Raw genomic sequence first — 25,960 nt, 5'->3', positions numbered from 1 at the left:
TCAAATGTCTTGAAAGGGTTGAGTAGCAGAATAACTAAAGCATTTCTCAATGTTTTGATTTTCTCTTAACTAAAAGTTGTATGACTCCTTTTAATGAATGTACAAAGACACAGTGGGAGCAACATTTAGGGGGAAATATGAGATGTATAGTACGTTATATGAGTACGTTTTAAAATGAATCACACACGCATTTAAATTCACTACATTCAGATTTTTATTTGGATCTGATCCAAATTGCACACATTGATAAATATCGCTCGCCCAAAATTTTTTTATCAGAATCCAAGGGAAAATCATGAAAAGATCAAAAATGTTGCAATGTTTAAGAAGGTGAAAAAAATCCTGGATCCACCCCAAAAGTCAATGACTTCTACCTGACCGACACTCTCCGACACCAAATTTCAAGGTAATCCATTTGGTAGTTTTTGCGTAATCCTGCTAACGAACAAACAAACACAGGCGAATCTTATTTTCTGATTGATGGAGGAACTTTCTGTTCTGGAAAACGTCTGAGTCTCAGAGATGCCGCTCAGGATTTACCATCACCACGTTTTAGCAGGTATCATGGATGAGTCCTCTTCAAAACAATATTTAATTCGTACTTGAACAGAAACACAGGGAGATTACCTCCTCATCTAAGACACTACTAATTCTAATAATAAAAAGTAACTGTTAAAGTTGCTATCAAATATAAGGAACAATTTTACAAACTGTGAGTGAATTGGGAGAGAAAGGACATGATTAACATCTTCCTGAATACATGAGTGTGGACAGAAGACATTTTCTGTGGTTTTGATTCGATGTGGGTAAAAAGGGGCAAATACAAGCAGGATTCTCACAATCATTGGATCATTAAAGCTCACATCAAAACACTTTAAAGACCAACACAGCATATTGACATTCATTCACGGATGTAATAAGAGTTTCATCAAATGCCAACATGTGATCTGACCCCTCGTTGTGCTTGAAAGCACATGTGATGGGGTTCTACCATGTAATGAACTCCCCATGGGACATTTTTCCCATTTTAAATTGGAATGAATGGTATAAAAAAAAAAAAGGTCTTCAGTGGTAACCTGAGCCCTGTTTACTCCGCCCAACCTAATGCAAACAATCCTACACACACACACACATATATACACACACACACACACACACACACACACATCCTGGATCCATAGCGCGCACACACACATGTCAGGGACAGTTTGATATCAGAAAACCTGACCATCACTTTCATGCAGCAGCAGTTTCATGCAAGTTGCTAATTGGAGTTTTGACTTTTTCTAATTCTACACCAACTGACCTAAAGGGGGTGCTACGATATTAGTTAAGTCACACATTGTAAAATCTATGCCATGCACTGTGTATAAGCAAAATGTGATAGAATGATGCATCTCGTTATTCACTGGTTAAAGATAATTTTTTTTGTTTTGGTGCGCACATGATGACAATGAAATGATTTTTCTGCAGAAAATACACAGACGACTATAAAACACTTTCATCATTCTCACACAGACAGGGCATTGCAGTGTGTCTGAGTCAGCTAACTGGGAAGAGGTGGAGTGTGGCGTTCTCACCATTGAACGCAGCAGCAGCAGGGATCCCAGCGGACTCACTGATGTTTACTCTTCTTATTTGGTGAAGCTGACGTCTCTTTGTCCCAGTGTTAAGGCCTTTCCCATTTCCTGTTCCGGCTCGGCACAAACCCACAGTACCTGAAATACGATATGTGTAACATGTGTAATGGCATCTGATAAAGTGGTAACTCCAGGGTTAAAAACATAAAGAATACAAATGACTAAGATGTAACTTTTGTTTTACCTCAATAATATTTGTGTTCCAATATTGCAAGGGCAAAATAATTCAGTGTATTTTAGGAATGTATTAAAATAAAATAATTTCTTTCACTCTCATTAGGATACTCATTTTAACAGTGAATGTGAGGTGTAAAATGGATGAATCAAAAAGGTGGATATACCTAAAATGTATTCTTAATAGAGCCTCTAAATTACACAGGTTACATAGCATAGCAGCAATAAGAAGTTGATTGCAAGCCAATAGGATGGATTAGTATAAATGTATCTTTCATTGCAGCCCTATGAAAACTACGTGACTCCTAAAACATCCAACTGTTCTTGACGAACCCTGTTTTTAACACCGTGGCAACACATTTTTCAGAGGATCCTCTGATGCCCAGTAACTCCAGCCTCTGGAGGTCTGACCCAGGCCCTTCCACCAGGTGAGTCCAGCTGAAAGCATTCCTCCACTAAGAAGAGGAGAAGAGGTGTAGTGGGGGGGGGGGAGTGGATGGAAGAAGATGAGTTGCAGTGCGGTGAAGGACCCACCACCCACGAAGGCGGCCACGCTCTCTGCTCCTCTGAAGGCCGCCTGCCTGCTAATTTGCATCAGTAAACAAGCATCCGACGACATCAAAGTGTCGACACCAATGAGGCCTGACACGGGAATGCACTCGCCGTTTAAGCATGTGTGCAGGTATGTATGTGTATGTGTGTGTGTGTGTGTGTGTGTATGTGTGTGTGTGTATTTGGTTTTAAATGAGGGAATACCTTTCTGAGACATTATATCATCAGCACAACACAGGTTGCCAGTGGAGGATTTGTTTTGTTTCATTTTCTTGATATTATCAGAATAAACAGGTTGAGCTCAAACAGCATCTATATCGGCTTTCATAACACGAACCGTGGTGTGTATATCTGTATGCTTAAAACATCCATCAATGTGAATGTGTGTATACATGTTTCTTTAGATGGGCCGCCATCCATGGAGACATGTCAGGTAAATATTTGGAGTGTAGGGGAGGGGCGGTCGATGAAGAGTCCAGCGTCCAGAGAGGGCACATGCCATCTGAAGTTATCCATCCACTCCAAGCAGGCATCCGATACGGACAGAGACACCTGATCCTGCTTCAGGCCTCCTCTGAAGCTAAGCAACATCATGGCTCACCCCAAACAAGGGCCTCCAGCCAAACGACCTGGTATGTGTGACTTTATATATATACATATATATATATGAGCAAGCAGATGAATCTGCATGTGCATATTATACACGTAAATCATGTTAGATAACAAAAGAATAGGTGGAGGCTTTTCAGCAACCAGAAGTTGAGTAATTGTTTTTCAGCTCTTTTATTTCCTCTGTGGATGTGTATGCATGCAGGCATGTGTGCCTGTGTGCATACTGCGGAGGCTTGTCGTCATATGTAACTTGATGGAGAGACGGGTGATGACAGATGCTTTCCTTGGTTTGTTTTCCACAACAGGCCGAGGGTGAAACACAGAGGAGGAAGTTGTGTGTACTATCATGATGCCAACTCATTACAGCACACTAGATTACGGTTCACTTCCAATTAAATGGCTGCGTCTGTTCAGGCACAACACAGTAGTTATCGTATTTAATATTGTAGCAAGAGTCGAAGTCTCACCCACTGGAGCTGTGCACGTTAGGTCCATGTACCCAAATGCCCACCACCTCTCCCCCTGCGGTGCCAGGTGCTCTTACACCGGCAAACCACACAGGGGAGCTACTGCTTTTTCCAAGGTCTGTAATGGACACACACACACACACACACACACACACACACACACACACACACACACACACACACACACACACACACACACACACACACACACACACACACACACACAGAGAGAGAGAGGGGGGGGGCAGTCACTCAAACATTCCCTTCACTCAAGCTGCAGCACAGTGCTCATCACAGATCAGCAGCTGAGAGGCAGAGATTTCTCTTTGCAGCCAGTAGAACATTTTCCATATGGTATTCATGCATATCAGCTCTTGTTTAATGTCTTGTTTTCTTATTGCCCTCTTCTGGTTTCAAAAATTTAACCTGTGACAAAAATAGATGTTGGGTGTCAAAGCAGCAAATGATCTCTGATAAATAACTGTCTGCTAGTGAACTATTAATAAACCACTGTACTTAAACTATCTTTCCAAAGCCCCATTTGTATCCCATAAATATAACTCATAATGTAATTTTAGAATTGTAATTATAAATGTACCTATGAGCATAGCTACAATTTAAAAAGCTATTTTAAAACGTTGATCTCGTGTTTTTATAGGTTGGTCTGCAACAAACTGTCTCGTTTTATTTCCTACAGCGTAGTTCAGTATTTTTTGTGTAAAAGCTAAAGCATATTTACATCATGATTTTAGTTGTATTTTTACTTGTTTAAACAAGTCTGATTATGTTGTTTTGGGGGGCATGTTGGCAAAAAGGATTTAAACTTTTAACCAAAAATAAAAGGTTGAATTAAAATTAAGAAATATTTAAAAGGAGAAAAAAATACCAAGTGAAAAATAGTGATGTCCAACCCTCTTCCTCTTAGTCATACGTAAACACAGCTTGGTATCTAGGACAATGATGTCAGATACGGTAAGAGACGAACAGCAAGCGAGGACATGTTCTTATAAATATCATTACATTCAGCCTGGCTGAAAATATGCCAGTAGGACTACAGTCAAGATTAATGAGCTGAGAAATCAGACCCAAACACAAGGGCTGTTTCTTTCCACATCTAGCTTGCTCCAGTGTTTAGGCCCTCTCAGTACGAGCCGCATGGGAGGTTGCTACAACACCAAGCTTTTCTGCTCGCCTGTGTTGCTTAGCTCATCTGTCAGAGGGTCCATCTATATTTTACAGTGTGGGACAGGACGATAGGGGCCTGTGGAATACCTATAGGAAAGTAAGAGTACAGCGGTGGGATATCAGTGTAAATAAAGGTATTTAAACCCAACGTAAATATGGGCATGTAAATAAATCCCATTGATTAAGATGATCCAAACAGTACTTTGTTATATTGGGAAACAAGAGACCTCTGGAAAGGTAAAATTTAAATTCATGTCATATGAAATTTTGAGAATAAAACATACAATGTTTTTGCTCATTGTAATTTCCATGGATCTATGGCTCCTTTTCAGTGTTAAATTATCAACCAGCTTCAGAACCAGCTGCAACAAATAAAACGTTTGTTTCAAAAATAATGTTAAAGCAATAATCTGTGATTTAGTTAGATGAAATAACCTATTACTTACACATATTTTACAAAAGTAGTTTATAACAACTGGTTTTATAGAATAATAAAGATAAATACTAATTTTGTATTATTACTGGATGTGTCACTATTTAATTGAGTTATTATTATTATTATTATTTTAATCATTTTTTAAAATAATTTTGATGAAAGAATATATTTAAACTTTGCCTAACTGTAAAGTTTCAAAAGTTAAATTTAATTTACTATTCTATATCAAGTTTTATAAGTTGTTATTTTTAAGTAATGTGACAAATTCCCATGAAACAAAGTGGGTGTATGATTGTGTTATATATACAGCCAGCAAAGTTTATGTGATTAAAATAAACTCTCCTGATAGGTGTTTGATAAATTATTATTACAATATAATCAAATAATCTAATTCCAAACAATGAAAAAAGATAAAAAGAGACAATCTTGTGAAAATGTTGAAAATCAATGGATTCCTGGAGTAGCTTTAGTTCCTGCCTCAGTGAGGGAACTATTTCATTACACCAGGGCCACGTAATCTCTGGACCCTTTGTTTTTCTTTGGCTCTCAAATGTTCCTCGCCACCTCCAGAGCCGGCTAATGGATGCAAATGGAGGAAGTGTTTGACATTATGGACACAGCAGTGCTTGTTTTAGAGGAGCTGGTCATGTGGTCTGCCCGAGCAGGCCACACAGTACCCCCTTAATGTGACCCAGACCCCCCAGCCAACTCCAGTGGGTTTCGAGAACTGTCCGCTCTGGGGGAGCGGAGTGTCAGTTTAGCCCCCTAGTGAACACAAGTCAACATGCCTTAACCCCCCCATCACCTAGAGTTACACTTTTGGGTTTGCAATCAGCCAGCGGGCCAAATCCTCCCTACGCCCCACTGAGCTGCCTCTTTCCGAGCCGGGACACGGAGCTCCGGGCTGAGGCTGCAGCCAGTGCGTGGAGCTCCAGACAGAGGCCCGGAGCTGCTGCATTGTGCCTCTGGTTTCCGTGGCGCGGTGCGGCTCGGCCACATGGTCCCTCATCTTTCACTGTCACAGTGCTGCAGAGGAAGAGATCAAAACAAACATGTGGTGGCAAGGAGCGGCCGACATGATGAATCGCTGTAATCAACATCAGACGGCTCAGCGCTCGCTCTGATTGGTGAAGACCACTTTCTCTGAATGACTGAGTGACGAGACTCACAAAGCAAAGATCTGTGACCTGAGATGTGACGGATCCGAGCAAAACCATCTTAAAGAGAAGTCCGCAGGTCAATTTCACGCTGAGCTACACCAAATTTGACATTTTCTGAGGTGAAGAAATACTTGAAACATGGAGGCCGGTCGAGTGCTCGCTGGGCGCCATGTCTATTATCAACTGGCTCGGAACCATGCCAACAGGGATGATGGGGGTGTAAATTCCAGGCCTTGGTATCGGCTCCATTCTGCACATTGTTTAGACTTCCTGCCTCTTCATCTTGGAAGAGGAGCACAGGAAGGCCCAATGTGCCCCCCCCAACCCAAATCTCTATGTTCGCCCAAACAAAAAGCCACATTGTAGCTCATTTTCCTGTCTCCTCCGCTGTGTATTTCCAACCAAGGGTGTGGCGTTGGCATTCCTCAAGGTCAAATCTCTGCATGCCTCTGATCCCCTAATTTCACTGTCTGGAGTTAGTGTAGTGTGTGTATGTGTGGGGACGGGGGGTCTCTCTAATGGACACGTTATCCACTTCCTGCTGCTGGTAAGAGGCCATATTGATCCTGCTGTCACAGAACGAATTTCCACGTTAAAATCGCACTAAACACCTTCAGCGCTTCGAATTGGAGACGGACTGGAGGAGTCATCGTCTTACCGACCCCTACGGTTTGGAGACTTTTTTCAGACGAGCCAGTGGGACGACCGGGGACAAGTGAGGAGAAAGAAAGAGGATCAGCCCATGAAAGGTTAATTTGCCGTCTGCCGTGACTCTCAGGGAAACATTCACTCAGCTGAGATTTGGAGGAAAAGAAACGGAGTCCGATCACCCCACTGTACGAAAACAGGGAGGGAGGGAGAGTAGTTAATGGGACATGCACAAATGAACTCCAACATATGAACAGTGGAGCTGTTTGTAAGCTTTTAACTACAGGCCTGTGGTTAAAGTTAAAGTTGAAGAAAGTAGCAGAGGAGCGAACGGTCCACGGTGGCTGTAGAGGGACAGACGGGGAGAGCAAACTGGGGATAGAGGGATGGAAGAAGTTGGGGGGTCGAGGGGCATGAGATGGTGGTGGCGGGACGGGGGTTTTGAGCCCCCTCTGCCAGAAACAACAAGCAGCCCCTCTCATATTCAAATAAATACCAAGCCAGTGGGGAGCAGGGAGGGGCGGCAGATAAGGAGGAGGCAAGGGGCAAGAGCCAGACTGGAGGAGGATGGCTTCTCTGCTACACTGAGACCTATTTAGGATGACGGGCCGGGCCGAGAGGAGCAAAGCAGGCAGTGACAGATTTATAATGAGTGTAGACTCTGCCCTTGCATTTAATACCAGGCTTAAGACGTATTAGAGAGACAAAGGCCCGCGGATCCTGCTATGGTAGAAGAAAGGCCTTAATTAATTTGGGGAGATCACGGAGGCCCCGGGCCCACATCATCGGTTCTTTGTGGCAGGAATGCCAGCTATTTACCGGCGCTCCAATAGGGCGGCGGGGAGAGGCGAGGTGATGACGACTGGGGCGGCCGTGCAACAGATAGGAAAAGGATACTTTTCAAAAGCTAAAAGCTTCCCAGTTTTAAAACAAAGACAGGAGGGAAAGAGAAGAAGTGATTTTGAAAAGGGATCTGACTCCAAGTAACCCCCCCACACACACACACGCCCCCAAATGTCCTATATGTCCTACACAGACATTCCAAACTGTTTTTGCTTTCTTTTAGTCTCTCCATGAGAAATCCAACTGATCACCACTCTGGGCACAACAGTACATTCTGTAGATTCACACACACACATGAACACATTCACATTTTTTGGTCCTGATGAAACAAACTTTTCTGTTTCTTACAGTAATCTCCTATTGGACTTACTGACTGGTCGCCTGTTTCTCCCTCATGGTGTTGCTTCAGGTGTGGTGGGGCTGCAGAGTTGAGGCCGGCCTGCGTCCACCACGCTGCTCAAGGGCACAGTTGGCAGCTGTCGGGCCTGTCTGTTGACTCCGATGAGACATGTGGAGAAGAGGACCTTCCTATTCCCAAAATAAACAAACAGTGGTGGCACACATCTTCCCAGACAACTGCAAAGGAAGAGGGAGAAGGTGAAGATTGTGCTTTTGCTTCTCTGTCTCTTTTTTTACTTTGGCATGGCCACGAATCGAAAACCTCAGAATCCATAAAAGTTAAGAGGCAGCAAGTGTCTGCACAAATCAGAAGTTTTACTTTTCCAAGAAAAAAATCTTGGTATGATGTCACTTAACAAATTGACATTCCAGGGATAAAGCTGGGTTGTTTCTGAAACATTAACTTGCACCCTGTTAGGTTTTTATATGAATAATTATTCTAAGCTAACTATACACGCATTTTTTTCCAGTGTTTTATGAATGTGGGAATATATGTTGGAATTTTCCTGAGATGGACACCAGGGAACCATGATTTTCACCTTTGCTCAGCCATTGTGTTCATGTCCATTGTGTTTTTATGCACATGTCCTTTTATGATGACCCCCAAAATACAAAGAGAACAGGGCTGAACAGGAAACCAGCATTTATATGCCAACAAGGAAATGTGTTTGGACTGATTTGTGCCCTTTTTTCCTCTTTTTTTTTCTTTGAGAAAAGGAGCAATTCTTGTTATTTTAATACTTAAAATAAGTGAATACACCTTAAAGCTGTACACTAAGACAGCAGTGAAATAATTCTACCTGTCATAAAAAAGTAATGTATAATCCTATATTTGTTAACAGTGATATTTGTATTATTGGGCCATTTGTATCTAGTGAAATTGACAGAGGGATTAGCGCACTGTGGCCGCCTTTACGCATGACTGGAGGCCTATTGAAGGACGACGTAGACCTGCAAACACCTGCAACACAATGTGAGCAAACTCTCGTCTGTATTTACAACCTACGCTGCTTCAAACACGAACACACACACACACACACGCACACACTATAAACACCGTGATGAAATAATATTGAATGTATATTTGTGTATGTATACATGATAAAAAAGTTTATATATTGTGAACGCGGCCTTTTAAAAAAAATATTCAAAGCAACCAAGCGAGGCCACGGGGAGAATTATTTTTCCAAATATCCAACTAACTGCCCAATGACAGATGTTGGAAATAAAATGACAAATAGGGAAAAATAAATAATGAAAGACTTCGGATAAATATCCAACACACTGGTGGAAATGTTTGGACGTTTTCAATGAAAAGAATCAATTAGTGTTTGCGCTGCAAAATATTTGTATTTATTATTTTCTAACTGGCGCAGTGAATGGAGGCTCACACACATTTAACCAAGCCACAGAATTAGACGCGGTGCTGCAGAAGGCAGACTAGTGTCTGTTTATTACAGTCAGAAGATCTAAAACACAGATCACACTCCAATTCTCTTCTGACGATTAACTTGTGAAAATTGTAACACTGCAGAGACATTATAATAAGAATCATAAGCATATCCATAATAATATCTATTTCGTATTAATGTTTTTATTATTGTTTTTATTTCAACGGTCTATTGAGCTCACAGCTGACCACCTGAACTCCTCATATTTATTATAAAAATATTAATCTCTAAGAATTTCTCATTTTGGCGTTAAACATAATAATGTACAAATTAGAAAATTAAAATTGATAACAAAAAGTGCAAGTGCTTTTTTTCATTTGTTAATAGATTATTCATGAGGTGTAAATTCTGAACTAATTTCTAACTAATAGACAGGGTTTTTTTCCAGGCGCATCAACTCTCTAATAGTGATTTCTGCGGGTTTTTCTTTTATTTTGTCCTCATGATGGGGACCTGCCGCAGGACCTGGATACAAGTGAGGCTCCTCTGAATATTTCCTCCTGCATACCTGCATCTGTCCGTGCGTTTCCTATAAAGCCCCGCGGAGAGAGGGGACACCCCGGGGCAGGGCCCCGTGCTGTCAGCGGTCAACTGCTCACTTCCTCTCCCTCATATACTCAGAGATTTAGACCAATATTTAGACAGGATAAGGTTTTATACTCGCTGTGCGCCTCCTCCTCCTCCTCCTCACAGCCTCCAAGGTCCAACACGGACGCGAAAGATAATTGTTTTTTACAAGTTGTAATTTATTATCTGTTAAATGATGTTAACATGTCATTCACAATTTTATCATGCAGATTGTGGCGCATTAAAACCTCATTAAATTAAAGACTGTCTCTGCATCGCAAGCTTAAAAACATTTGATGGTTGTTTTTATTGTTTGTGTGTTTGTGGGGGGGGGGACTTCCTGATAAACCGATGACATACTCACAAAACAACCACAACAACAACAACAAAAAGCCGTTTAGGAGATCTGTGCTGGTGTCCTTTTTTTTTTTTTTTTGGAGGAGTATGGGGTGATTTGTCATGAAACCCCAACAGGACACCCGGGACCCCACAGGCCTCTGCTGAGGTGCCCGAGGAACAGAGGCCTCCGATTCTAGGTCCGATCCTCCGGTAAAAGACAACAGGAAGACAGTCGACAACACGAGGGAGTGTGTGCGTGCGTGTCCATAACGTGTCAAACCGCTGTCAGTAACACAAAACTACATTCAGGTCGATGTCTTATTATTATATATGGCACGGACGGTGGCTTGGTGTGTTTGTGTTGACTGTGGTCACGTGTGTGCCGCTGCCTGTCAGTCACTGTCTCACTGAGCAGAGGCAAAAGATGATCAACTAAAAGACAGAAATTACGCGACAAGAGTTTCCTGAGTAAAATAACTGAATAAAGAAAAGTTATAAAAATGTTAAAAACAATTATCATACATGCACTTTAAATCCTTCTATAAATTAGGCTACACATTTTAAAGTTGAGGTTTCAGCTTTTTTTTTTAAAGGTGAAGTGTAGCCTACTTTCAGGGCACTCAAACACCGTCATTTGATTTTGCAGATGCAATACTGAACAAATAAATTAAATGAATCCAGGTCAACAGGGAAAGCAGTGATTGGCTCCATAAAGACAATTCAAGTATCCAGAAAGTTTTCTTTTTTTTAAATGAAGGTTGTTATCTTAACTTTTACCAAAATGCTGAATTTAATCAGAGTAACATTCGTCAAACTATTCCCAAATAACTTCATCCAACTGCTGTCTCACACGCACTTTTCTAATTATTAAATAGCAGCGGCTGCAGATACGACTCTGCACCCATCCTGTGCTCAGTGAGGCCTGCTCACACACTTCACTCACTTTGTCTGATTGTTGTCAGGCACTGAGCTCTTTAAGATAATGTTCACACGTTTTTTTATTTCAAAGGAAGTCAAAGATGTGCGATGAAAACCTCATAAAGGAAATGTTTTCCCTCGCTCCTGTCGAAGCTGCTTGAATAACTCATATCGCACCGTGGTGTTAAATTAGCTATTTGTGTTTATGCTGAACGTTCAAACGTCTCCTACACTGAAACAAAGTGTGCAGTTACTCCTGAGAAGCTTTAATCAATGAGCCCACAGCTTTCTATTTATAGTCTGCTCTGGCACTTAGTCGAGCAACATCCATTTTAAAATGATGGTTTATTTATCGTGGATAAATTCAAACAGCTTTTTCCTGCTGAAATTCCACCTGTACATTCATCGTCTTTCTGCTCATGAGTGCAGTGGTGAATACTCTGTCCGCTCCTGAGGCCTGCGAGTGAATTCCAACACAGTCTCTTCCCTTTTAGATCATCTCCTGTATTTTGTCTGTTATCACCTGAGTATTTACAAAGGAGGCTTCCGACTTGGCAATGATAAAGTGATTCTGAATCGATGGCATCATATCAGATAAAAAAGAGTGGAGGAATACATCATGAGGGTGGATGGTTGGCTCTTACTGTGCCATGTATGATTCCCTACTTGTTTATCTACCTTCCTATCTATATGTAAATATGTGTCCTATACACAACACGTTGCAGAAGTTTATTTATGCGCCCTCCCTCCCATGGAGGAACATCCAAAACAAACAGGACTAATCCTCTAAATGCTTTATCCCATTAGAACCCTGCTGCTGCCTTCACACGTATTCCACTGACTCTGGTGTAAATTAAGTCTCGATCTGGTCGCTATCGCTGCGGCAGCACAACAACACGCACATTAAAAGATGAACCTCGATAAGCTGCAGAGCCAACGAGGCGATGCTGGAGGCGCGAGGCGGAGAGGTCAAGTCCAGCTACGGCCTCCGGGTGCCACGTGTGTTTATTCTCCTTAGGGGACAGTGGAGAGAGGGATTCCACTGAGTCGACTAGTCCACAGCAACTAGTCTAAAACAACGAGTCCACAACAACTAGGTGCATGGGATGGTTGGGGCAGTGAATGCGTAAAACAACTCTTTTATGAGTCTAAAATGAGATTTGTCTTAAATGAAGTGAAATATCTGCAACAGTTCAATTACATCCATGTTTTTTCTATCAAACCTTTTCACATGGAACTGAAATAAAAGTTCATGTTTCTGTTTGTACTTAAAAACCTGCTGCAACCTCGTGTCAGGAAACTTGCATTTTCACACTGAGCTGGTGCGTAAAAGTCTCATGAATGTCAATATATCTGCATTGCGTCCCCTTGATGTTCCAGACTAGACTTCCGAGACCGAGCTGCTCTATATGAGATTCATGGGCACCTAAAATATGCACAGGCATATAAAGTCCCGCAATTTATTGTGGCGCACTCTTAAGTGACATTAAGACATTGCAGTGACGTTGGAGTTGAATTCAAATGACTGGCGAGGTCTTATAGAAATAAAACATCCAGTGCGGAGCGCAGACGCTTTTTTTTCCTGGTGGTGCAGGGGGAGGCGTGGATCTTGTTCACTTTTGACATTCTCGTAGCAGCAGTAGCTTCTCCTCAAGGCAGGACTCAGATGACACCACCCCGCCACCGACCGGGGCAGAAACAAGGGAAGCTCATTCTCTCTCTGTCTTCGCTGCGGATGAACTATGTTTTGACACCGGGACGTGTTCGGGGCTTCATCAGATGAATTAGAGCACCGCGGAAACCTCTCGAGTCTTCACAGTAGCAGTGGGAATACTTTGAGAACAGTCCGCCGCCTCAGACGCTGACACCCACCGAGCGCCGGTGGCGGAATGTGAAAACCTCATTTTGGCGCATGTTCCTCTCCATTGTGCGCTGCCTTCTCCTGCTTTCTGGAAAGCGGGGGAGGAGGAGGGACGGCTTTTCCCCCGACTCGATCCCTTGCCTATGGACGACGGCGGTCCCCTCTCTCCAAAGGCAAATGCTTTCAGTATTGCCTCTCTGATTTCGGCTGCAGAGCAAGCAGGAAACGCAGCGTTCGACAAACAGAGAACCGGCCTAGACAAGCCAGACCTGCATAACCACAGTTCCTTTAAAATGCACTACAGCACAGTGACCCGGGAAATGGAAGGTAAAACTGTTTGTTGATGCCCATAGAGCTGCTGTAGCATGTATACATCACACCCGAAACTTCACTGTCCACCCGTGCATCTGCTCGGTTAACCGACATTTTCCAAAACGCGCTGCTGAAACCGATTCGCAAAGCTGCATTTGGGTGCGTTGCTTTGAATGCATGAGTGAAATTAGTGTAAAACATAAATTCTGACACAGTTTGCATGATATTAGAAAGAATTAAGATTCAGTGGAAGCAATAACCATTCGGGAGAAGTTCGCATACAAAGCAGCTAGAATGGGAAAAATAATCGCTATTCCAAAAAAAAGTGTTGCACAAAGAGTCAAGTTTAATTGACAACGAATCAGGAGGAGGGCTTACACGGGCACCCTGTGCGTAATGGTAAAAACCAACCATAATAAGCATATCCAGCAGAGGAGGGTATCCATCCACTCCACAGGCCTATTCGTCCATTTGTCCAATAACGAGAAAGCAACAGTCACCTGCTGCCTGTTTGTTTGTTCATGCAAATCAACGTGTGTTTACCTTGTAAACTGTTGGTCACATCCTCTATTGTTTGTTAACGGGGCTGATGTGGGCGACACCCTTATCCACAAAGTTGAATGGGTGCCGGAAAGCCCATTAAAAAGGGGCGCACTCCTCTGTCAATCAGTCTCGTCCCAAGGCGAGGAAAAGGCACATTACCTGCAGCTCCTTATCTAAATAGAAATAAGAACCAGTTTTATCGCAAAGGGGAGGCCCTCTGCGACAGATAAGAGCGGAGACGGGGTTGCGCTGTGACACACACACACACACACTAACGCAGCAGGAGCAGGAGCAGCAGGAGCGCACAGCAGGAGCGCACAGCAGAGCGCAATCAATCCACGGCTTAAACTATAATACACGCGCGCTCGAGTTTCGTTGGCTCTACTAGTTCAGAGATTCTGCGGGTTTTGGAGACATTTCGGACGCGTTGTGCGTTAGATGAGGCAGACTGTAGCATGCTGGCAGTGGATGCAACCTCAGGGATTAACGCGCAGCCGAGACGGAAACTTTTAAACCGAACTGGGCTGCGTTTGCGCCTCACATTCCCATTTGGAGCTCACTGACTCCTGCGTGTGTTTCCCCCTCTGTGTTCTAACCGAGCCACGGCTGTGAGGCATATTGAGTAAATCCAGTCTTTTTTGGGATGATTTCAGCCATATCCAGTCCGTGGCTGACGCAGCTGTCCCATTTTTGCGATGTTGCAGCCTTCACGACGAGCAGCCTGAGCAGCCTCAACACGCCGGGGGGCTACCACCTCTCCCCGTCCCCCGGGGACCCCTACATCCAGCATGAGGCCCACTTCGAGCCCTGCCCGGCCGCCCAGCACAGCTACAACTACCCGGGCTCTAACCCGGGCCAGGCCCCGCCGAGCGACAGCGGGACTCCCAACTGCTCGTCGTCGTCCTCCAGCTCCACACCGAACAGCAAAGCTATGGTGAAGAAGAACCCGAAAGTGGCCAACATCAACGTGCAGCTGGAGATGAAGGCTTTATGGGACGAGTTTAATCAGCTGGGAACGGAGATGATCGTCACCAAGGCCGGCAGGTGAGCAGGGCGCACCGCAGCTTGGGCTTCCATCACATCTGATAACATTACTACACATACGAGCTTCAGGAAAACACCGGCACAGCAAGAACTTGAATTTTCATATTTCCATTTTTATAAAGCTTTGCAGTTGAGTCTAAACAAAATCTCACAAAGGTGAAATCGAATTAATTAATCCGTATTTTAAGAAAATATATATGATTGCAAATCAAATTTGGATAAAGGCGTTTAATTAATAAAATAACTTTTTTTTTCCCTCTTGAGTTTATAATGAACTGACTTGATTTAACCAGTTAAGCGCGTGTGGTTTTTCTTTATTCGTTTATGGCTCCAGACATGATTTGAATAAGTTCGGCATGATCGTAACATTTGATAGGACAGTATTTTGCTTCCTGCATATTGAGGCCTAACATGTCTGTGCTGGTAAAACTGAGCTGAATAAATGTAGGAACACTGACATAAGCTTATAAAATATATTTCATGTAAAGTTGTGCAGGGGAGTAGTTCAGGCCTGAGGCTGGAGGGATTTTAAAAAGTCACGTAAAAGAGAAGGTTAAACGCATGGAGGCTGTGTGTGTGTGTGTGTGTGTGTGTGTGTTTATGTGTGTGTGTTTTCGTGTGTGTGTGTGTGTGTGTGTGTGTGTGTGTGTGTGTGTGTGTGTGTGATATGCTGTGTTTTACAGATCCAATAATGATGAGATTTATTCACCGCTGTTACAATGCAACATACAGCCTGAGAGTCTTTACACGTGTGAATGAACATGAGCTCATGTAAAAGATAATTAGTGTCGCACTATTTGATTTAACTCGGGCCTCAACACATATTTCACTTTCTTTTATTTCCTATTTACAGTAGTGTGCACCTCTCTCTCCTCAGTCTAACAAACAATTATAGGAGTTGTTTAAACACATTCAAATCTGGTTTTGATTTGGTTATTAATAATTAAGAAGAAAACAGATTAGGGAAATATAAAAATAGCTAATAGCGATTTTATTTTTTAGATTAATCAATGAGGCTGTTTTTTTGTTGTTGCAGAATTTCCACTTTGTTCTACATGCGTGCTTACCAGCGTTGACCTCTGACTCTTGTGCAGAGCCCACCAGCACTCAGCATATTTTTTCACACAGTAAATATCTAAGTGTGTGAGTTTTCCTTGTAATATAAAGAGACGTGAGATAATTGATTTAATTGTGAAAGCCCGGGCTGAGCCTGCCCGCGCTGCGCAGGCTGACAGGAGAAAGCAGATCTGCAGCAGAGCACTTTAAAAGCTCCTTCAGCCTCACCTAGCCACAACACTGACGTTAATTGAGCGTTGATTTTTAGGATCCCTTTCACTGACTCGGCGGATTACTCAACTTTCAGCTGATGTTGTTGGGGGATATGGATCTGTAACCTAACCTTAACGAGCTGGAGGTGGAGGGGAGAAGAAAAAACTAATGTTTGTGTGCGTGGCCGCTGACTGAGCCACTGCGTCCAAAAGAGACGAATACTTTAAATGAGACGAATACATGAGGGAAATAAGATAATTAATTGTTAATACATTTAGAGGGGTCACCAAAATATCAGCATGCACACGGAACCACCACCTTTTTTAATACTAAGAAAAGTCGGGACGTCCCTCCTATCAAACTTTGCTGCTTTTAGTATCTTTACGCACACGCAAAATGTGCGTAAAACGTCAATGCGCGCGTGTGTTCTGTCCACTTCATGTGTATTGGCCTTCGTGTGTCTGGAATTCATCAGAGAACTAGAGGAAGGAGAAGAAGTTAAAGCGCTTTGCCAGAAGTTACAAGCGCGGAGTCACAAAAGACAACACTGCAAAAGCTCAATCCAGATCAGCGGGAGTTTTAGCCGGTTACGCACGGGCTCAATCACGTCATTTCCAATAGTTTGTGTCTGTGTCTTCTTGTAGCCTGAGCTCTGTTGGCCTGGGAGCAGCCATACAGTGCAGACACCCATGGCCTAAAATAATAATAAAAATAATAATAGGAAATACTTTGGCAAAATCATTTGCTGGCTCCTCGGACGAATTCCAAAATATTTGAACACCACCGTCCACGACTCCACATGATCCAGTATTTTCTTTGTTAAATAGGACAAAATGTGCAGCCCTACAAGCAGCAGCAGTAGTAACCATTTAAAGCCTGGAGTTAACAGTCACCCCATGTTGTTTTTTTTACTTTGCCAGGAGAATGTTTCCAACTTTCCAAGTGAAAATATTTGGGATGGATCCGATGGCAGACTACATGCTCCTGATGGACTTCCTGCCTGTAGACGACAAACGTTACAGGTACTAGTTTTTGGACATCTCTGGACACATATGGGACACACACGTGTCTCCACGGGACCGTAAAACATTGCGCAAGGTCGTTGGTTTTTACTGTTGCGCGCAATCCACATTTTGGAGTATTGCATTCCAAAAGCAAAATAGTGCATCACAAATGCACTGTTCAAATAAATATATGAACACGTTCTTTAACGCATTGATTTTAGTCAATACCTCAAATCACTTTTATAAATATTTCTGCAAGCAACCAAATTGTGTGTGCCGGAAGTGTGTTGGTGACCATGCTAAACATTTCAGTTACATTCAGTGTCATTTCTCTCATATCACGGAGATTATTGTATTTTCTTCATATCCTCAGTCTCCCCAGGTGGCTGACTTTTATTTTTTCGGACCATTTGTGGAACATTTAAAACCTCGTGTCTTACTTACTTTGTTTTCGGTCTGGCAGGTATGCTTTCCATAGCTCCTCGTGGTTAGTGGCGGGTAAAGCGGACCCCGCCACTCCGGGCAGGGTCCACTACCACCCGGACTCTCCAGCCAAAGGCGCACAGTGGATGAAGCAGATCGTCTCTTTCGACAAACTCAAGCTCACCAACAACCTGCTGGATGACAACGGACATGTGAGTAACCTATTCAACAAACTTTAGTTTGACCATAATATAGTTTGATGTGTATAGACCCAAAGTTTCTACCGCAGTGAACCAACAATTCAGTGGGAAATTATTAAATATGATCAACTACTGGTAACCATGTCCATGAAGGAAGATTCTTATAAGGAAGAGTATTTTCTATTCGCCTCACGCTGATTGATACAGGTAATTAAACCTCAGTGTTTTTGATTTATAGTCAGATGGTGCCAAGAACAGAATTTCACAGAAACGACAGATACGCATCAGACTTTCTCCAGAAACGACGGCAAGGATGTGGAATATTTCACCGCTGGAATTCGCGTGATTCCGTGCGTCTTCTCATTAGTTGTGATTGAAATCAGCGAAGGAAAAGAGAGATGCTTGTGAAGAGGGGGATATTTTAGAAAATACTGTCGGTAAAGGAGTGAGATACGCACAGGACTGCAATATGATAATTATTATTCAGAATTCAGTTCTCGAGCATGAGTCCTGCTCCATGTTTAGACTTTTTTGAGAAGAATTATTCTGATAAATATTCTCAGCCAGTTTTTATATAATCAGATGCGTGCACGGATTAAATATGCTCTTAACGGGAGCATCAGGTTATTTCTGAATTTTAATGAATTTACCAAACATGCTTAGAAATAAATAAATTGTTTATTGGGATTTGGAAGTCATTAAAACTATCTCTCTCGGGCTTTAAACGATACTTCTACTTTTTGTTTTTTTCATTTCGCTAGATTCAACTTTATAAACCTGCCTCGAACATCGAACACACTCTGACTTAATTGCAGTGTTGGGTAATAATTGTGCACTAGTGCTGATCCATCCTTCGTCTTTCACAGATCATTCTGAACTCTATGCATCGCTACCAGCCCAGGTTCCATGTGGTCTACGTGGACCCCCGAAAGGACAGCGAGAAATACGCAGAGGAGAATTTCAAGACCTTTGTATTCGAGGAAACGCGCTTCACGGCGGTCACAGCTTATCAGAACCACCGGGTAAGAACCGCCAAACCTGCGTGAGACTCACGTGGTGCACTGTGCAGGAATATACATTTTGTGACTCAATTCTCATAAGTTAGTATTCAAGTAAGCATAAAGTGGATTTTTAAAATGGATTATTATAGCAAAAAACAACCTAAACTTTATTCCGGGGCTATTAGATGAGAGCCCACTGCTAGGTCATCAACTACTGGTTGATAACGACACAGGGTATGGAAAAACGAGTAGATTTTATCATTATTATTTATTATTTGGTAGCAAATAAGCGTGTTTCATGGCGCGTTCTCTGTGCGTAAATTGTGCGTGTTTGCTCTTTACGCACATCAGTGGTCCCCCTTTCGGCGTCCTCCCTGCTCTGGTTTCTATCAGTCTCTGCTGCGTCTGTTTAGATTCACACACCAGCGCATTAATGGTTTCTACAGGGTGAAACGTGGCGAGTGAAACATAAGAATGAAGTTGGGCTCCAATCAGCAGTGTACGAGTGATGGTGAAATGTGTGAGAGTCGGTGCACTGCTGCGAGCGCAATGTTCCCGTGAACAGGCGATACATCATTTAAAATAAATGTTCTGTTTCACATTAATTGTCACAGAAAGTGTTCATTATTTTTTACACTTGATGAGCACAATCACAGTAACAGGGGGTAAATTAGTCACACGTTTTTGTGATGTGACCCACAGACGAGCAGAATTCAATTTTAATCATCATAAAATAATGATGATGAGAAATGCAGTCAAGTAATAATTTAAGATGGGACTGTGCTGTGTCTGATATATGAATGAGAAGCTATGCAGCTGTTATGAGTTCAAACATCAACATAGTCAGAACAAGATAAGTTCTATAATATTACTATTAGCCCTGTATTGACAACTCTACATTGTCAGCTCGACAATTTAAATAAAACTGAAGTGAAATGATTCTGTAGCCCAGAACAACAGACGGTCACATGTTTTTCTTCTTCAATGACTGAGCTGATTTTTCAACTAAAATTCTTGGTCCTTCATTTTATCCCACAACTGCTGTTCTTTCTTTCTAACAGAAATCACTATTAGAAAATAAAAAATGTATTGTGTATAATTACATGTGAGCATAACTGAGGTTTATTTGATGTGCTCTGGATTTCAGATCACACAGCTGAAGATAGCCAGCAACCCTTTTGCAAAGGGCTTCAGGGACTGTGACCCAGAGGACTGGTGAGTGTTTATAACAGCACAGTACAATTTTATTTCCATATGAAGTAAAAATTTGCACCAGGGCTGTCCACGCTAGAGAGCATTTTTAAAGCAGTTTTTTCTGTTTGCTTTATTCCACAAAGGTGACAGATGGGTGTAGTTTTCCACAAAAGAGAAGATAATGAGTGCCCTGATGTTTCATAATCACTGGATATTGTTTGAAAGTCAATCATCTGAGCTTTTCTGTCATTGACAAATGACCAAACGCTCTTTAATCGTCACAGTGGAGTAAACTGCACCCACCTAGGATAAACAGGCAGTTGAAACAAACATAAATATGTTTTTAAAATGCTCCTTGTCTAGCACTTAATTTTTTTTATAGCATTTACTGAAGCAATAGCGATTACCTTTATTGGGATTTTTGATTGTTTTATATAAAACAGACTCATCTGAGACTTATAAAAATGTCTCTTCACATTTCAGTCACTGTAAATTAGTGGCACGTCAATGTGTAAATGCTCATTACATGCATCAGTGTAAACTCTGAAAATATGCATTCATCATTTTAATATATAATTAAGAAAATGTGCCCTTGACTTTCATTAAATGAGTATGAAACTAAATCCATTCTCCCCGCTGCAGGCCCAGGAATCACAGGCCAGGCTCTCTGCCAATAATGAGTGCCTTTGCCAGAACAAGAAACCCAATGTCATCTCCACCTCAGCAGAACGGCACAGAGAAAGGTCTGCAGCTCGCTCCGTGTTTCATTAAAAATAAAAAAATGTCTGCTATCACACATTCAACACAGTCTTCTTCGCATATCAAGCTTTCAGAAGATTTTTTTTTTCTTTCAGTTGCTGGCAAATTGAATTCATTCTGTTTTAGTTTTTTTCATATTAATTTAAGCACAGTGCATTTGCAGAATCAGGTCAATATTGGCTTTTAATTAAACATCAAGTATCAGCCAGTCAATGTCATTCACTGCTGATAAAACACATGTTCTATAATATTGTATAATTGGCTTCACTGTAAAGAAAAACCTGCATTTAAAACTATCTTGAGATAGCTGTGATTTTATTTATCAGTTTAATAATAATTGTTTGACCAGTTGATGTTAAGTTGAGGGTCACACCTTCACTGGCTAGAGCTTCTAATCTGTCTGAAATCATTTTATAATGATGGTTTCTATTTATTTCCTATGCAACGTTTCTACTGTATAGTGATCTACACACATCTTTCGCCATGTGAATAATAATAAGTGAAATGAGGTTTTATTACACAGTGTAAACTGTTCCTGGCTTCTACTCAAACACAGTGGAGTCAGTACAAGTCTTCAAAACTCTGTACATGTCAAAACACACTGCAGCTCAGGGTGTATTACTGAACACACTCACTGTGTACGATAATATACACACCCTGCTGGTACTGAGTATTCATATGTCATCTGTCTCTGGCTGTGTCTGACTGTCTTCATGTCTCTTCCTCCACAGAGGACAGTAGACGGGAATATGATCGAGACCCCAGTGGCACGCCCATACACGCTGATCCGGCTCACCAACTCATGTCCCGGGTCCTAAGCCCTGCCCTGCCTGTCCCGGGAGGCCTCCACGCCGTCCCGCTCACCAGCGGCCGGCCCAGCCCTCCGCATGACCTTCGATCAGACCCCCACACTTTACCCCCGGACACCCTGCACCACCACCCTTACAAGTACCCCACCACCTATGAACACTACCTGGGCGCCAAGACCAGGCCGTCGCCCTACCCTATACCCAGCATCAGAGGACACACATACCATCACCACATGAACCCAGCTACAGCTAATATGTACTCAGCCACAAGTGGCCCCTCTAACTACGACTACGGGCCCAGATAATGACTGCTGTCCACTGGGGCTAACAGCATGCAGCACTGTGGGGATGGAAAAAGGCAGGAAAGGTGACACAGTTCTGTCTATTAGTGGCTTACACAACCTGTGGGTGTGTTACAGGCTGAAACTCCTCTCTGCTGGATAAAACCCTGCCGTATTTATTTAAAGGAAATGCATCTTTGGGGTAAACATGGCCACCTGCTCTGAGCCCTTGACGGGGTCTGATTTGAACCCTTTGAACCCCAAAGACAACAGCTCCACACCAGGTCGCCTCTTACCTGAGCGGTGCGGACATTGAGCCAGCAAACACAGGAGACAGGAGGGACCTCTCCTTATCACAGACAAAACTTTTCATCACAGACTGGAACTGATTTTTTTCTTTGTGTTGGATGCACTTTTTGATTTGCCTTGTTTTTATTGCTTTCAAAAAAGCCATATGTTATATAGTCCATCAACCTTGTAGGTAGACGAGATGTTTGCATGTTGAGCTCATCAGAGGGGGTGTCGAAACACATCAAATGTTTTTGTTTGAGGAAAAAAAAAAATTGGATTTAGAAACATCCTGAACCTTTTTGAGCCGCTCTGAGAAGCTTGCACCATGGCACTGACTTGCAGCAATACAAAGTAAATAAATGAAGCAGAATGACTGTTCTGTATCTGTAAAATAAACATTTAATTCTTGTAATTCATAAAGAGGTTTGTTCTTTGTGCCAACCTTCCAGTCAAAGTCCCATCTGCTGCTGCAGCACTACACCGGGGAGAGTTGCAAAGAAAAGAAAGATTACCTCACTGATCTTATTGTTCAGGTTTCTCCGTCCAGATTTGCCCGGTTGAATCAGGTTGAGGTGTCTGCTGCTGCTGCAGTCATTTGGAAGCAGAACCAGGAGCTGGAAGCTGTCTAAACATTACGCTGTAGTTCAAATGTGGAAATCTGCATCTGGATTTAAGAAAGAAAAAGTACACACACATGCAAAATGAGTCACTGACTTCACTTCCTACTTCCCTCTCAGTTTTGATACAACTTGTGGGCACGAATACTGCATGGGTTCTGTGACATTACAGACTGTAGTTTGATGTTAAAGACTAAAATGATGTTTAAAACTGTATTATTGCAGTGAAAGACTGCTAAGATAATTGTCACTTAAAAACTTATAGTGATAACAATTAAAAATTTTAAATCATTTTAAATAAATCATATATGAATTATTTAGTACATTGCAATACTATTTTTCAACAATCATATTGTTCTGATAATCTGTTTTTAAAAAGCATGTATATTCAGAGATGTGCATCACTGATTTTCCAGAAACATTTGATGACAAAGTGGAAAAGAGGCAGCACTTACATTTCCCCTCTCTCCCCCCAAAAGGATATCATTGCTCATATTTAATGGGACAGTTGGCTGATATTTTAAGAATGTCACCCCCCTCCTATCTGTGCAGCCATTTCCATCTCCTATTTGAAGTCCTGTGAGGAATGCTCTGCTGTCAAGGTTAATCTAGTTTGGGGCTGGGGGTGTAGAGGGGGGGGGGGGGGGGGGGGGGGGATTTGTGCCTGTCACGATACAAAGGGAAACGTAACCTAATGATTCATTTCAATAATGTCATATTTTTCTCCTTGAACTCAGCTGCCAGAGGAGGGGGGGGGGGGGGGGGGAGCCTGAGGGCTGCTGACCTCTGACTGTTTAATGGCTTGTAAAGGTGTCAGAGGTTAAATAATGTTTCCACGCATTTAAACTCAGACTAATTGGTCGTGTAATTGTTTCTTTGTTTCTTCGCATGGTGACTCAAGCTCTGGTATGTATGTACCTGACAATGGAACTTCATCATGAAGCCAATATGTGATTTAATCCAAGGCTGAAGATCTTTGTTGGCTCCGTTAGCTGATAGCTTGGCACTAAAAATGTCAAATTCAATTGAGTTTGGCCCAATAATCAATAACAATAATAAATTAAAATAATAATTAATTAATAATCAAAGTAAGTTTAAAGGGTCTAATCATGAATCTATAATTCAGATGGAGGTCTTTTTAAATACCGTATATCATTATCTCTAATGACATTGTTCATATAGTCATAATGAAGAATACTATCAAAACTTACAGAAAGATACTCGCGCTCCCGCGGAGGAGTGGACACGTGAAGCCGCCTGGAGTGAGCCGGCGGCGGCCTCAGGTGCTCAGATCCGCCGCTGTGATCCGAGGGAGCACCGCCGGGGCTCGTGCACGTGGAGAGTAACCAGGGGCAACACGGTTCGAAAGGTGACGCGGACTAATTATAGGTTTCATTACACACGAGACACGGACAGGCCGTATTTAATGGAGTCAGGCTGAATAAGGAGTGGGACATGTATCTGTGGACACAAGGGAACAGCAGCTTTATCGTTTTTATTAATAGTTGGACTTCACCATTTCAACGAAGAAGCTCACAACTTGTTTGCATGAGGTGAAAATGTGAGTTAACCTGATGCAGAGGTCAACTGAGCCTCAATGAGTTCAAACCTTGTATTACTGTGTCTGCCAGTGTTGAAGGTCCACTGCTGTTAGAGGGGTTTCATTCAGTGGTTCATCAACAGTTAGGAGACAAAGCACAGGTGGAGAAGGTGTAGGTTATAGAGTGGATGCAATGTCTTTAAAAATACTTTAACTAATACAAATAAATCAGATAATAATCCTGCGTTGAAAATATACCTGAAAAGTATATAATTCTTTTTTGTTCCTTACAATTTAATTGTTGATGCGAAAGGAAGAGCTTTTTAATTTATTTTACTATGGCAACTTCATCAATTAATTTTATATGATTTTCCAAGTAAAGTCTTAACTTGTAAAATAACTAAAGTTGTCTCATGGAATGAGGTACAATGGTTGCCTCCAAGTTATGTAGAGCAGCATTAAATGTAAATACCCAAGAATCAATATTCCAGTACACTTGGATAAATGCACATAGTTACTTTACACCACTGTAACAGTTAAGGCATTGATGAAAACCCACATATCCAGAACATAATGTTGGTCATACTCTGAGAATCCATGATGTTTGAATCAGTTTGAGTAAACCTGACACGGCTCTCATTTTCTAACCCTGACCTGCAGCAAACACAGATTATGTTTTCCCTATTTTAGTCAAGTACCGTGGCAAGGTTTAATTGTACTGACCTGAGATCATATATAACAGACTGACATTAAAGATATCTTGCAATGCCAAATAAATTAGTTTTTATGCAAGCAGAGAAAAATCAGGGAAATTGCACCTACTGGAGGAATTATTATGCATTGCACCTGAATATCAATCAATCTCATCAGCATGGAGCCTGTTCTGGAAAACATTCTCTGCATTAGATTTCTACGCTAGCACTTAAATGGGCACTGGCATGCTTTCAATAAGTTTAGGCCATTTCCAAGCCCGATATTTTGATGTATCGTTCATTTTGCACAGAGGATAACAGAAACTTTCTTAGACCCACTTACACTGCATTAAGGTTTGCATGCCCAGATCTCAGGCTCCAGGAGACTGTGTGCCAAGGACTCGCCACTGAAGCATGCAGAGGATGGATGATAATGGGACCTGAGGCATCAACTGACACTCAGCTGCATCTGGAACATCTGTTATGACAGGCCTATCAGGGTCTCGATGCGTCCGCTTCACCTCTGTACGTTTCTGCTGAAAAGCCTCACTTGGACAGTTATTAAAAACAAGACAGGTAAAGCAACCAGACATCCACCTAAACAACAGAACACATGTTTCACATTTCCCCCACTCGGGCCTCGCAGCTAATAGAAAAGGTGCTACGGTTTATGGTGCGCATGAGGTTGTTGACGGACATTTTATGCGGCCCATCAAAACACATCACCGT

The 25,960-nt window shown here is 42.2% G+C and overlaps 1 protein-coding gene and 1 long non-coding RNA gene across 3 annotated transcripts; one reads left to right on the top strand and one right to left on the bottom strand.

Moving 5' to 3' along the window:
* Positions 1 to 243: 243 nt before the first annotated feature.
* Positions 244 to 14,754, bottom strand: LOC138407509 (uncharacterized). Its single transcript, XR_011240944.1, has 3 exons — positions 14,108 to 14,754; positions 8,088 to 8,293; positions 244 to 1,718 (listed from the first exon to the last, which is right to left on the bottom strand). It is a non-coding gene; the product is annotated as an uncharacterized lncRNA (long non-coding RNA).
* tbx1 (T-box transcription factor 1) lies at positions 12,980 to 22,802 on the top strand. 2 transcript variants are annotated; one of them, XM_020093962.2, is made up of 8 exons: positions 12,980 to 13,579; positions 14,812 to 15,151; positions 17,341 to 17,442; positions 17,888 to 18,059; positions 18,914 to 19,069; positions 20,196 to 20,263; positions 20,885 to 20,985; positions 21,733 to 22,802. In XM_020093962.2, the coding sequence occupies exons 1-8, from the start codon at positions 13,396 to 13,398 to the stop codon at positions 22,113 to 22,115; spliced, it is 1,506 nt and encodes a 501-aa protein (XP_019949521.1). In that variant the 5' UTR covers positions 12,980 to 13,395; the 3' UTR covers positions 22,116 to 22,802. The 2 variants fall into 2 exon arrangements, with proteins under 2 accessions (XP_019949521.1, XP_019949519.1); XM_020093960.2 differs by having other exon boundaries at positions 14,761 to 15,151.
* The last annotated feature ends 3,158 nt before the right edge of the window (positions 22,803 to 25,960 follow it).

This window comes from Paralichthys olivaceus, chromosome 4 (assembly GCF_024713975.1).
Source record: "Paralichthys olivaceus isolate ysfri-2021 chromosome 4, ASM2471397v2, whole genome shotgun sequence".
In the NCBI taxonomy this organism is placed as follows: domain Eukaryota; kingdom Metazoa; phylum Chordata; class Actinopteri; order Pleuronectiformes; family Paralichthyidae; genus Paralichthys; species Paralichthys olivaceus.
Note: the sequence above shows the minus strand (reverse complement) of the source record. Positions and strands in the feature narration are given on the sequence as shown.